The sequence below is a fragment of the Hetaerina americana genome, unplaced genomic scaffold (genome assembly GCF_022747635.1).
Source record: "Hetaerina americana unplaced genomic scaffold, ioHetAmer1.1.p SCAF_5, whole genome shotgun sequence".
Classification (NCBI taxonomy): Eukaryota; Metazoa; Arthropoda; class Insecta; order Odonata; family Calopterygidae; genus Hetaerina; species Hetaerina americana.
In genome coordinates, this window is record NW_027287095.1 from 67351492 (window position 1) to 67366924 (window position 15433).

Sequence of the window (15433 nt, forward strand, 5' to 3'; positions counted from 1 at the left end):
TCATAGATATAATAATCAATTCACTGTAACTGAGTGTATAAAAATATGCATTTTCATGGTTTATTCAAAAAACTTCTAAAAATGGAAATAAAAGAACAACCGCTTTTACCCAACTATTTGTTTAAAATGATCACTATTTCTATGCATTTAGCCAGCAGGGTTAGATCACCCATGATTGTAAGTGAAAAATACGCTCAAATGTCCAAAACCTGTTAATACGGCTATTCTTTAATTTTATAAAAAGGGGACAGCCAACTCGGCAATTTACTTGCAAGGAGTGATAATACAGTTTTATTGGCATTGAAAATGTGCATAGAGCATTTGGAAAACCTAAATGGTAATTTATTATATTTGCCTTTTTGCAATGCTAATGCAATATGTCCAAGTTAATTGTTGATGTACAATTAATGGTTAAATTTTTGATGTTAGTTTTCAAAATAGGGTGACAACTAAAACATGAAAAAGGAACATGCTAGTGATACCAGATTTTCAGATTGATATCGAATAAATGGCTAATATAAAGAAATTGTTGTTACCCATTACATGCATGGTGTACTACAAATATTATTTATATTTGTCTTGCTTTTTTAGGAGAAAAAATTTTAAATCTGTCGAATGAACTGCAGAGTTAGTTTCAGTACATTGGAGAATGAAAGTAACTCATAATATGTATTGGTATCTGTTGTACCTATCAAACAAAATACTGGCACTTCATTTGCTATGTCATTCATTCTGTAATCCTTTTCAGTGTACCACACTATGGAGCCCTCTTAATATAGAACAGCACCTTAAACTGGCTCAAGTTTCACTTTGATTTTGTCCCCTAAAATTTGGTAACCTTAGTCATAGAGCTATGGCAAATATTTAGTCCAGCATCTTAACATATATCATTTCTCTAGGGGATTAGACATAAATAATAAAAAATAAAAATAAATGAATTTTAAGCCAGGGGGTCTCAGCGTATGCCATTTTCGAGTGCTAAGTACACCACAGTTAGTTGAAAGTTAGATGAAATGCTATTTAGGAACAAGGGGAAATATACTCAGCTCTCCCAATGACCTACAAATGTACGAGTTGGGTGAAATACTATGTAGGAAAAAGGGAAAATATTTTTAGTTCTGATGATTTACCACTAACTACAGTTATAGACCTACATCTAACCAGAGTTATTTTTTTATTTAATGACTTTATTGGGATGAGATTGGGTTTACATAGTCCTTTCTACAACCTAATCCTCAGTGCTTGAGTTAGGCTATGAAAGAAATTTTTTTACATGAATATAAAGGAATTCCATTGAGGAGTTACTTCCATGTAATACATACAGTACATATATGAGGAATCATTAATTTAGCCGATTTTCTCTAATGAGGAATCTTGAAAAATAGATTTCTCTATGGTGAAGAGTGTATTTGAATGCCAATAAAGTTGTGGGGATCTTAAAAGAGTCTGTGCACATCATCAAATATTAGCAAAGTTTTCCCCATCCTAACATCAAGATACATCTTATAAATATATTCTGTAACCCTGTAATGTTTTCAACTGCCCCAATTGAGAATTCGATTCTGTTATATTTTTGGGGCTGGCTTGATGTAACTCCACCTATTTGATATTTAATTGCCCCCGTGATTCCTTCATAGCTCACTATAATTCGTAAATCTACAGCATCAACCCTGATTTTAACTTTTTTTAAATGGGTGAAGAAGTGGCAACATCATTTTGATTAACCATGTAAATTAGTTGAACTATTTAATGATAGCAAAGAAAGCAGTGGGATGATTGCAGACCCCTCAAGTTAGCATGAACCCTAATGCCTGTATCTTGGTATGAATAAATGAAAAAAACTCCTTCCTGTATCCAGAATCCTTCTGTATGCCTCCTCTAGGTACTTCATATATTTAAATAGGAATAAAAAAATATGTTCATGCTCTGCAGGATATACAAAATATTAGGGCATCAAAGGGCATGGTAATGTGCCAACCAAGGGAGATTAATAGGCTATTACAGTAATTCTTAACTCAAAATATATGTTATTTTATACATTAACAAAAGACAAGTTAGTCACAAATTGTACAGTCCACTTGCCTCAACCAAGTCATCATGATTCTTTGCCACATACTCAACATGGAGTACACGCCCAACATCACCATAACGCAATGCTTCTCCATATGCTCTTGTACAGCAGCGTACTAGTGCACCTGGTTTCAGAATCTCCCTGATGCAACTAGCATACTGATAAGGTGAGGCAAAACTAGATGGCTTGATTGATGGAAGATCAGCCAATGGGTATGAGGCAGGTGCAGAACTTTCAAATAAACTGTGCTCTCCAAAACAACCTTCAACATTCCAGCTTCTAGAAGACCATTCTTCAGGCTGAACAAATAATTGAATAACACCCAAAAATCATTTATTAAACAAAATTTTTCACACAGCTAATCAAGGACTTCTATGCTGTAAGTTAGTATGTTAATATCTATGTATGCCAACATAAGGTAACCCAAAGCCAAAGAACACTTTTTCTAAAGGAAATCAATCACCAGCACTTCCCTGAATTTGTTAATGCAAAATCACATGCAGTATTAAAACATTTTTGACTGGCCAAATGTTAATTATTAAGTTTCCAATCCTCAAAATATCTATTTAACTATGTCTAAAAGAATTCTATATGCACATAGCACACTAAAAATCTAATTTTAAATTGAGGATTTATATTTTAAGTAAGCTCAAGCAAACCAAGAACCAATTAGCTTATTTTACAGGACCAAAATGGCTAAAATTGTACACAAACCCTTTCATGAATGCCTAAGTTTTGTTGAACTGAATTACTAGCCAAGTAAGGACCATCAGTACTAAATTCATCAGAAAGTGAATCATCTGTGTCCTCTGACATGGCAATGGCTGCTCTCTCCTGGCCTGTAATTGCATCAAGAGGCCTCAATCCATCTAATGATGAGGTGTTTTCTGAATCAGAGTGTATCTGATCTTGGTTCTCCAGTAGCCATCCAACCAAGGTTTCAGGGCTTGGTGTCACCTCACTAATACCACCTAAAAGAATGGCAAGGTATATATAAATAACAAAAAGACTAATATAAAATAATGTCTATCAACAAGTTAAAAGTAAGAAAAGACGGAAAATATTAGTGAAAATATTTAGGAGAATCATTGGTTGCTTATGTTGCTTTATGGTGAATATTCTAATGAATTGCAACAGTAATATACAAGAGATTTTGGTTGAAGTTTTCACAGAGGCATGATAACTAGCAAAACATTTGTTTTTAATACTTGGAAATTAAATTTGACTAAATCATTCAAATTAGTTTTTATTAATAAATACTGGATTTATAACTTTTACCCCAAGAAAATACATAATAGTATATGGCATCAGTTTGTCAAAAAATTCATACTATACATCAACTGTTGCACACAAAATTCAAAAATTAATATCTGTGGTAATAGCAGCACCACTAAAAATCATTATCAACAGAGAAAAACTTAGTGATTATTAATTAACTAACTAAATTGGTGATAATTTTGACTCATTATTGCCCAATATGTAGATACTTTTTCATAGAAGTGCTTAATAAATATAATTCCTAATATGTTTTTATTACTGATATTATCATAGAAATGATTACCCCATTATTCAATGACAAATTACCACTTGAATCCCTGTTGGGTTAAAAAAACAGGAAGTGTAAAAATGAAATATATGGCATTTTGCTACATCTAGCTTGGAACAGGTAATGAAATTGAAGGCAACACTCCAACTTGAGATGTGTCATATTGAAAGTCAAATTCCATCAAAGTATCCATTGAAGGTTGGGAACTTTCTTAGCAAGGTTTGGGATGGAGTATACATCGATCTTCTGACTTCCATCCATGATAAAATGTGTTAACTGGTGTCTCATGGTAAGAGAAAGTGGTTGGGAGTTTTTAAGATTCTTTCCATGGAAGCAAAATATAATATAAATTGATTTCAAGATACTGCTAGTCATTCGCAAGATTTCGTCTACTCGGGGACACAGCTACTTACTTACTTACCTTTTCTAGCCATGATATAAAAAAATCATTGCCATTTCAATATTGAAACCCAAAAACTCTGCAACTAAGTTTAACTGGTTAAGCCAGACCTAGGAAATTCTAGCTAGTGATTTTCTGCTATAACTTGAGCATAATTACCTAATGCTTGCAATGCATGCTCCACATTTCTTCTGGCAAAGCCCATTTCCATTAACTGAGCAACTATAGGTGAAGGGGCAGCAGGAGATGCCACTCTTCCATGACCCCTAACAGCTTTGGGTGCATTCCGAGTCATCTTTTTCCTTTCTCGTAAACATGAAGATTTTTGATGCATAGCTTCTCCCTTGAAATTGGCAGGTTCATCTCCTTGCACCCCAGCCTTGGATTCTTGAAGTGGGGCCCTTGCTGCTTCTTGCTTAGGTAAACCCATCTGGTCCTGGGTCCCAGAATGGGAATTAACTCTTGCGGCATTACTTGAGACTTGGTGGGCAGAATCACTTACTTTAGCACCAAGATACTGACAAATGGCCAATGCTGCAGCCTGGAATGTATGTGATGAAAAAGTTAGGTCAGGTATGGTGGTTCAAGCAAACAAATATTTGTATTTTAAAAAATAAACCATATTTTAGTGAACTTCCATCTTATATCTAGCATCCTACGTTGTTGCACTTGATCTTTCTCGAGTGAAATCATGCAATTTATTAGTCATCAACAGTGAATAAGTCATTATTATTACATGAATACACACTTTTGCATTGTAAATTGGATTTGAGTAGCCTGTAAAATATTCATTTTTCCGAGAATGTTAAACATATTTAAAATTCTAAAAAGAGAGCTACCACTCTCTATAGGCATTTAGGTGATGGTAGGGTGATAACAAGAACAAAAAGAGCTTGAATAATTTGTGATGTTCTCAAATCATCTTTTACTGCACACACCTCCATCTCTTCCCTAGAGAAAATTGGCTTTAACACTGATGGCTGAATTGCTTTAAACAGCAGCTGCCTCAGTAAAATTGTCTCTTCTTCAGGGTCCATCTGCTCTTCTTCATCTTCCTCATGCTCTTCAGCCTGCTCTTGCCCTTTGGAATGGGCAGCAGATTGCTGAGGAGATGGAGACCTTGATGTTGATGGTGTGGTTGCACTCGAGCTTGTAGCAGATGAGGAAGAGCACACAGATTGAGGCTTTACTGAGTCTCTTTGTGCACCAACAGCAACCTGGCCTTTTTTCCAAGAATCACCTGAAACCATCTGCTTCCCTGTTTGGCTTTCCTTCTTCTTGATTGTCTCCACTAAAGGAACTACACAACCATTTTGCTTGGCCAGAATATTTTGTTGGTACATTATCCGCCGAAGAAGTGATTGGTGAGGAAACAGGGCTCTTCCAGCTTTCATGGCAGCCAAAAGTTGTTGTTGCCACCTTAGGAGTCTCATGTTAATGCCTGAACCTAAAAATGGAAATAAGTGTGGAGATGAGGTTTAAAGAATGGAACAATGAAGTAGAATGTGAAATTAACGACCAAAGTTTATTGACATGGAAAATCACTCTTCCAGGGTTCAACATGCATAATATTATATATCCACAACAGTGAACCAATAAAAATTCATTCAGCCATAAAAAATAAACATAAAAAATGAGAGATCATAAATAAAAACTTGAATAATGATTGACTTTGCTCTTATTGATTTTAAAACAAGTTATAATGTAATGATAACAAAAATTATTAATTCTGACAAGTGCAATCTGAGAAAATGATTTCTAACAAAAAGGACGTCCAAATATTGGACATAATGGGTCATAGACATAATAAATGAAAAAAAAAGAGATTTAAAATAGTTTCTTTGCCGTCATCTATGAACCGCAGTAGTCATCAAGGATGAAAGGATAACAAAAATTGAGCGAAGGTTTGATATTCTTTATCCAACTTTCCCTTCGCTGCCATTGGATGTACAATGACAACAAATGGGCATTTTTTACTTTCATGAATAAACTGAACCATATTTTCAATTAAGGGAGACACTACAAAATCTGCAAGAAGCAATAAACATTTAAAAAATTTGCATAACTGTACCATACATTCTCGAATTTTCATACCCCAAATTTACTTAAACCTCCAATAAATAGTTCAAATTGGTTATCATGTGAATCAAAGCAATAAAGACATGAAATTTGCATTTATGAACTTCAGCTACAAGTAAAATAATTCCACCCTATGGATATAATACATTTTCACCACATTTTGTCATGGTTTAGGTGATAACATTTACATCTACATGCTTATACTAGTATAAAATCCATTTTTCACAAGGTTATGACCTACTTGACAATGCAGTTCACTTCAATGTGAATGGTATTATATAGATTATTACAGACTAACATACACGTCAGTTATTATTTACTAATGTAAGCCCCTGATTTAAAATTACGCATTAGTCAATCACCTCCAATGTTTTAAATGATGCCTTTTGGAAGTAGCTATTGTAATTCCTAATAGTAGTGATAAAACACTAAATATGGCCAGGAGGCTGCAGAGGGGTCCAGGGAATTTCTGGGAGGCAAGCAGTTGGACTCTGTCACCAATGGAACACATTGCTAGGGCTTACATCCTTCCACTTCTGGGCCTGGCACCATTTGCATACTGTTTTTGGCCAATTACAGACAAACTTTGCCATGGGTGTAATCTACGCTGCAATCATACCTGAAGCCTGATAGTGTTTTAAATAACTATGGCAATACTTTGCTCGGCTGTCTCCTTTCATTATACTTTTTGGGGTTTGTTGATTTACTAATTGGTTGTTTTGTGTACATTTTACCATATTAACATCAGTTTTGGTTTCATTGCTCTGAGCAGGAGAGTTAAAAACTGTTCATAACAGCAATAAAATGAATGCCATTAACATGTGCCGCATTATAATCAATTAACAATACCCTAGTTACTAAGCAAATACGGTATGTGAATTAAAACTTTTTAAAGTGACAATAAAATGAATGTCAAAACAAATACAAAGTCAGATCGGTAGGAATGAATACATCTTCCGTAACACCCATATGAATGAAGTTCACAGGATGATGACATTTCAAATAAAGTGTTCAAGTATCAACCTTCTGATGAAAATCTGAAGCTACTTCTCTTTCTCAATACACTGCACCTTAAGGAGAAGGGAAATCGGAAACCATTATAGAAAATCACCAATACTTTCAGTCCCCAAGTACACTTGATAGAAATTCAGTCATAGTCTCAGTTCAGCTTTGGGATGCGAGGGGTAAGTTTTTTCACTCTCTCTTTTGGTTCAGATCACTGTAACCACTTCCGATATCTCAAGAAGAAAAAAATCTGCCTGCACTATTCAATCTATCCTTCCTTCAAGAACCTAGCTTCACTTCACATCCCATCCCTAAGAGATATTTTCCATTACTCTTGAAGGCGCCAATCAAATTGATGGACAATTAATAATAGGAAGCACCAAAAATACAAGATTCTAGGATATGATGCTGTTTTTATTCATATCATCTCAGATATTATTTTACAATGATAATTTTGTTGACAAAAAGGAGTTGGTTACTTGAGAAGAATAGAAAGGAGAAATATTTTTATAAACCTAAGAAACTATGCCAAGTAATACCATGGCAAAACTTCCCTTGAGTGAAACTCATCCATTACAAAAACTCCATAGCAGGAAATCTAAAATGATGGATATTTGACCTTGACATGAAATTTCCATTTTTACAATTTAATTTCAATAAACATTCACATTCATTGACCTGCATTTGCGTGCTATTGCAGCAATGCTGAAGAGTGATTGAACTGTGACCAGACTTTTCCTCTTCCACTGAACTACCAAGTCCATGATTATTTTTCATGGAAATAGCTATTTTCTCTTCCCTGCAGAGCTAAGAGGAAGCTCTTTGACTAAACTGAAGAATTTTTGGCATGAAGGATAAGTAGGATCCTTTAGGAGGGAGCATTTTCATCAGTTTTCATTGTTTAATCTTCTTCTATGGGTGTTTATAACTTCCACACACCTCAAGAGTAACTCTGCCATTACCCAGGGTCAACTGCATAATGACTTTGACCTCTCTTTTGTTTACCCAGTTTACTTGACCAAACGAAGAAAGTAGAGGTGAAAAGTGAAAGGGAGTAAAATGCCTGAACCTAGAAAGCTAGTAGCACAGGGTGAATCAGTGCTACCTCTTGTAAACCATCAGAAAACGCTTCAAAAACCATCAGGTAATGCTGACTCACTCAGTACAGGTGGTTCGTAGTAGTAGTAGTATTTAGGGGAGGCAACTGACTGCTGAGGTCATTTGTGCCATAGGGGATGGATATGAAAGGATTAAGGGTGGAGAGAAACCCGGTGTCAGCATTAGCCTACTCTTTGCGAAAGGTGCCAAGGGATCCTCAGTTTAACATCCCATCCGACGGACGGTGTACTCACTCAAAGTGCCCTCCACAAAGCACCTCAAGTAGGGATCGAGATACTTCTGAAAAATATTCAACACCGCCGGGATTTGAACCCGAGCCCTCTGGGTGGGAAGCCAGTACGATAGCCACCGCACCAATCCCGATCCCCACAAGTGTTACCTGCCTGACCTCAGGCTATCTCCCAATCTCCTTAAAGGAGCATTACATTGAGTGCTAATGGAATGATATACTTAAGGTACTTGAAAAAAATTCTAATCCATCAGTTGATTTAAAACTGACATTCCATTTACATAACCTTCACAACTTTTGAATGGTTATTATTAACTACACAACAAGAAGATACTTGTATGATATTTTTTGTGAGAAATGAATAGCAAACACATAATGTCTTCATAATTCACATATGAAACAAAGTTATATTCAAATGTTTTGATTTGCACATAACCTGGAGAATATTTTGAAAAAATATTTTTGGAATCAGAAAAAGGTAATAGCTTAAGAATTTTCAATGTAGACTTTTTTGAATATGTATTAATATTTAAAATTATGGATATTCCTATGCTTTGAGTTGGATCTGTTTTAACATTTAAACTGGATATGTTTGAAATTACATATGATTGAAATCAAAAGAAACTGTGAAATTCATGAAAGGAAAATGTGTCTAAATAGCTAATCTCAAATGTATTTCATAATAAGACCACCATATAAACTGAGAAATTGCTAACAGAAAATGCAGATTATTTCTCTAAAATTTTCACGTGAGCAAATGTAAACCAAAATAACAATAAGCAATATGATACTACAAATAATAACATTAAAATAATTGGAGGAGGAAGTTGAGGTAGAAAATTTTTTGATAATTATTAATATCTATCATAAAAGGATTTGTTTAGTACTCAAAATATGCACTTAAAATCATGAAGCACAAATTTGAAGTCCCAACCAAGATGCAAACTTTTGTTTTCTGAAGATCATTAAGAAGATGGTTAAAGAGAAAATTAAGTAGTAGTAGTAGTAGTTTTGAGGGGAGGCGACCGACAGCTAAGGTCATTTGCGCCATAGGGGAAGGACAGGAAAGGATGAAGGGTGGAGAGAAACCCGGCGTCGGCATTAGCCTACTCTTTACGAAAGGCGCCAAGGGGTCCGCGGCTTAACGTCCCATCCGACGGACGGCGTACTCACTCAAAGTGCCCTCCACAAAGCACCTCAAGTAGGGATCGAGATACCTCTGAAAAATATTCAACACCGCCGGGATTTGAACCCGCGCCCTCAGGGTGGGAAGCCAGTACGTTAGCCCCCGCACCATCTCGATCCCCGAGAAAATTAAGTAATTCATGTAAAATCACTTATTGATATCATCAACATAAGGATTTTATGTTGCATAATAAATGAAAATTGCCCTACAGAGGTTCTTATTATTATATAAAGCAGTAGAAGACATTGAAAAATATATAAAAACTTACTTTTCGCGAGGAAACTATCATCGACGCTGAGATCTGAAGCATACCACTTATGCCCTCTGGCATGTTTTCTGTACGGGACGGATGACACTGTGAGGGCTAGAAAAGAAGCCCATGAATCAGGCATCCAGTCTGAAGAAGGCAAAGTTTCAAGCCGGAAGCGCTCATCAGGGGTTCGTAATATTGGAAGGAGGTTTGGAAATGAGCCATCACCAGGATGTCCACGATGATTAACAGAGGTAGAAGCCACTGCAGTGGAACTTGACCTGCGTTCATGAGACTGGTTATGCTTGCCATATTCTGAGTGTATATATGGAAATGAGGAAGGCAATGAAATCCTTCGAATAATGGCACTTCCACTTCTATCTTCATGGTGTAATTGCACACAGAGTTTCCCACGCCTACTAATTCGGCATACAGTACCTAAAAAAATGAATAGGCTATGAGACACCATTTGGATACTGTTAACTACTATACATACATTTTATGTACAAAATAAAAAGTTATTTACATAATCAATTTTTTTAGTCAAAGCACAGTTTTAAAAAGGAATTTACTTTGCATTAGTGGTCTTAAAAAAAGTTTCCAAATGCTTTGATAGCAACAATGTATGCTATTTTGATACTGAAGCTATTAATGATCAATGAAGATGATGACATGAAATGTTCATTGATAATACAGGTATAACTTCTATTTAAGGAATCTTTTTTATTGCATTTGAGGTTATATTTTACTCAAAGGAAATGAAATACATATAAATCCATTTGTAACAGCTAAATCCTCAAAATAAACATTAATAAACAAATATTTTCCAGTTATATAAAAAAATTAAACAAGTACATAAAATAAACTCCTGATTTGTCAATTACCTTGATATTTTTAATTATAATTTTGTTGACTTGAATAGTTCAATAACTTAAAGGAACTAGTAATATTTAATGTACTTAGACCTGATCTGAAAAAGACCAAGCTTCAGATCATTCACATTGGATTATAAACATTAAAAACAACAAGGACAATCGAAAACGACAGAGGAGGAGGGGACCTCATCTAGGCAGGAATCTAACCCACAAATTTCTCGTGACTTTCTCTGGTTATATTATCACTCATCGACTAATACATTCTTTCAATGGCTGTAGTAAAATGAAATTTTTATTGCAGTTATAACACAATCAAAATATGATCGCATCACAAGAAATTTTGAAAAAACTTAGATCAAGGAACATACAATTGGAATTTGAAATTGATAATTTGATTGCATTTCACATCTACACCAGAGAAATAATATGAGGGATGCAATTTTATGTTTGCTTTAACAGTAAGAACAATGTAATCAAGAATTATGAATGACGAATTGCTGATTTTGTGAATCAATGGGTTTTCTTGGTTTAATTCCACAAAATAATTTTTTCTATGAGAATCCCCAGGCAAAAATAAATTTTAGGCCAAATTTGTGACACAACTGAAAATATCACACTAAAGTCATAAGATTTCTTTTTACAAACACCCTTAGAATGAAAGTAGGTGCCAGGGTAAGGAAGTAGTAAATTTTTTTGCTATGGTTTATATCACCTAGACAGGCAATAGTACCAATAATGAAGTGATACTCATGCCTATTAATTAACTTGCAGGTAATATTTCTGTTTTGATGCTCTTGAGTACTCCTCTCTCTCTCACTAGTCTATGTCATGACGGTCATGGGTAGGAAAAAAATTTTATACATTGCCATGTCATTGTGTACCTCAAAACATGCCTTTCTTTTTTTTACAGGCAAGCAACTGCTAGGGTGTATGGCAGGGGGTGATTACACACCAAACTACTTTTGACTTTTTTTTATAGTGAGAAGAATATGTGCATAGCACATGTGCAGTCATTTTCAATTGCTGAGGGATATCATGTACGAGACTAATTTATGCATCAAGGTGGATAAATGTATTAAGCAATATGTCGTACAAATAGGGGACAGGAAACCAAGTAGGCCTTGTTGTTTTTGACTCAATGGTTTTTGAATGTCATATTATTAGATTCAAGATTATTTTTGTAGCTGAAAAGGGTGACATTATTTTAAAGCATCCCAATAAATCAGCATCCAAGTTGGCTTGGCCACGTTACCTACTGTGTATACGGAGACAGACAGTGACTATGTCACCTCAACTTAGTACATGTGAAGGTCAGCCATAAACAAGGTGTGTCCCAAAGTAATAGGACTGAGTTGATTAAAAAAAAACTTATAGTCAGAATTGATATATTCACTCAAAAGTCCTTGAAGTAGCACCCTTGGGGATCCACACACCATTCTCAGTGGGTTTTCCGTGTCTCGTACACCTTTTAGAAGGCGGCGCCTGGAATGCTGCTAAGCTCCCTTGTCATGGCCTGTATGAACGCTTCCTCCATGTTGTGGTGACATCCTTTCAACATGGATTTGAGGCAGGGGAAGAGAGAGAAGTCTGGCAGGGCAACATAAGGGCTGTAGAGTGGTGGCTAAGGCAGGGTTGCCACGTTGTGCCGGGCAAGGTAGTGTGATACTTACTGTTTTTCAGAGAGCACTCGTGGCACCAACTTTGCATACAACTTTCTCACACCCATATTTTCAGTTAAAAGCCAATGCACATCACTTTTAGGGAAGCCAAGTTCATCAGAAACCATGCAAACCCTTAAGCTGGGATCCCTTCAGACAAAGCCTTCACTATTGCAAGATATTCAACACTTTTTGAGGTTGATGGACGTGCTGAATGTTCGGTGTCTTCGACATCTTCTCTACCTTCCCGAAACAACTTGCGTCACTCAAAAACACCCGATCTACCCATTATGTTATCCCTATAAGCTGCATTGAGCACATCATAAGTCTCTTACCTGGTTTTTCCCAGTTCAATGAAAAATTTGATGGCATAGCACTGTTCCAATAACCAGTTCATGATAGGGGAAACAAGGTCACCTTATAGGGGTTTCGCAAATGAATGAGCCAAACTCTGCTAAGGCTGGGAGCCAACTGCCACTGGCCTCCAGTCTTTCCCGTTACTACTCTCCCTCAAACTCAGTCAGAGAAACCGCTGCATGTCCCGTCTATCCCGGGAAAAATTAAGTCCTACTATATTTGAGACAGACCTTGTACGTAGAAGTATTACTCAACTGGTGAGGATGCTTTGTTTTTTCCAAAGATATCACATTATGTTGCATGGTCATTTGAATAATGCTTTTGAAATCATACAAAACACTTCCTGCTCAATAGAAACAAATCTTATATCATGTTAAATATATTTATCAAGTAAATATGAACTATCTGAATTATATTTCTAATTTAGTTGTTACCTTCATCCAACTGGTCCACTATAACAACTCCTCCGATTCTAGGACGTGTATCAATGCCACCTACTATTGACAATGTTGCAATCACAGATGCTTGGATTCCAAGCCACATGTCAGCAGAATCATGGGTTGAGGGTCTCTTCCCACACTTTTCCAACTGAAAAAATTAAGAAATATGATTTATAACAGCAATATTATAAATGAGAAGAAAATATAAAAATATATTTTGGCTAAACATTTGATAATTAAATTAGCTTATTCGTTATTCTAAGATATTTAAAATTGCTTTTCCCCCTCATGTCAATAATGCCATGAATTTATTTTTTCTAAATCAACTCAATTCGAAAATCCCTCTAAAAATTAAACAAATTCTTTTTTTAAAAAGATAAAAGTCTGGTTTCACGCCCTTCCAGACTCTCACTTCTTCCCTAAAGTGAGAGTCTGGAAGGGTGTGCAAATATCCATCTATGGCCCTCTTAACTTCTTCATTGGATGCAAAGTGCTTCCCAGAAATAAATTTCTTTAACTTTGGGAACAGATGGAAGTCTGAGGATTCTAATCAGGAGAATAAGGGGAATGACCGAGCAAATTGTACCACAAATATCATAGTGTTCCAATCGCCAACACACCTTTGTGAGCAGGTGACAGCAGGTTGTCCTACTGAGAGATGATTTTTTTTCTTTTTCAAGCCAAGCCTCTTTTCGCAATTTTGGCATCCTGCTGGTCAAGATGGTTGCAGTAATATTCGACTGTAATTGTTCTGCCTTTTTCAAGGTAATCAATTAACAGGATCCCTTTCACATTCCAAAACACACTGACCATAATCTTTCCTGCAGTTTTGATTGATTTCGCTTTCTTTGGTGCTGAACTACCAGCTTCCATCCACTGCTTTGACTGCTGTTTCATTTTTGGCATGTAGTGGTGGACCCATGTCTCATCCACGGTGGAATTGCCACACTGTTTCCATCTTGAATTGGTCCAAACATTGCAGCAAAAATCATTTGCACATTTGCTTTTGATCGGCATTCAGCAAATGCAGCACCCATCTTGTGCAGAGTTTTCGCAACCCTAATTCTTTGTGCAAGATGTTTCACACCTTTTTCCGATATCCCCACGGCCTTAGCTATCTCCCTCACCTTCACTTGCCTATTGTACAACACGATATCGTGCACCTTTTCGATGGTTTCTGGTGTGGTTGCGGTTTTTGACCGTCCTTAACGTGATCATCTTCGAGGGATGTGCAACCAGGTTTAAATTCAGCTGCCCACTTTTTAACGGTTGAAATTGGAGCAGAGTCCCCATACACTTTTGCCAACTTTGGATGAATTTCCTTAGGGGTTAATCCATTCAAAACAAAGAATTTTATGACTGCACGAAATTCGAGTTTTGCCATTTCAACGAATGACACGGATGATGTCTACTGCAACAATGCGTGTAACCAAACTACCTGAGAGAAGAAGTTGAAACTTGTCTTACAAACTACTGACATGTGAACCCAGACAGAAATCATAAGTTTTCGCTGACTGGAACACCATCTCTGTGCCAGGCCGAGAACTTTTCACTTTACTACCATACTACGCTACCCTCTTGGACAAATTGTAGAAAAAGATACATGAAAAAAAGCCAGGTTTGGCAAGGGAGAAAGTCATCTTTCATCAAGAAAATTCAAACCCACACACATGTAATTACCATAACAAATATACGTTAACTAAGATAGGAATCATTGCCACACCCACCATATTTTTCTGATTTGGCTCTATCAGATTTCCAACTCTTCCCCAAACTCAAAATTTTTCTTTGTGGATGTAAATTTTCTTCAAACATAGAACTACCACCTGAATTAGATGGGTATTTTGCAGGCCAGAAAGAATCTAATTTTTGACATAGGATCAAGACATTGGAGCATCGCTGGACAAAGTGCATTGGTGTACAGGGAGACTACATTGAAAAATAAAAAAAGTTTCACAGAGGTGTGTCGTTTATTTATATTCCATTCCAAGAACTTTTCAAATCACGCTAGTACTTCACATGCTATTTTATGTCTATCATAATCAAAATCATTGATCCTCAATCCTAAGATTTGTTTGACACAATTCTCCACTTAATTCTTCCACTTGGTAACATCTTCAAGACTATATATCCCTCCTCTTTGCCACCTGTTTTTATTTGCTCCATGTGTTTCATCCAGTCCTTTGTAGTTCTTTCCATTCATTTTCCCCTATATGAC

At 36.1% G+C, this 15433-nt stretch overlaps 1 protein-coding gene across 1 annotated transcript in view; it reads right to left on the minus strand.

Moving 5' to 3' along the window:
• HERC2 (E3 ubiquitin-protein ligase HERC2) overlaps positions 1 to 15433 on the minus strand; it is a 137865-nt gene that overhangs the window by 61383 nt on the left and 61049 nt on the right. The window contains exons 41-46 of the mRNA XM_071592171.1: positions 13210 to 13363; positions 9904 to 10323; positions 4956 to 5464; positions 4177 to 4558; positions 2786 to 3042; positions 2083 to 2370 (exon numbers count right to left, since the gene is read on the minus strand). Of these exons, the coding sequence (XP_071448272.1) occupies positions 2083 to 2370; positions 2786 to 3042; positions 4177 to 4558; positions 4956 to 5464; positions 9904 to 10323; positions 13210 to 13363 (2010 nt within the window). The remainder of the gene's footprint in view (positions 1 to 2082; positions 2371 to 2785; positions 3043 to 4176; positions 4559 to 4955; positions 5465 to 9903; positions 10324 to 13209; positions 13364 to 15433) is intronic.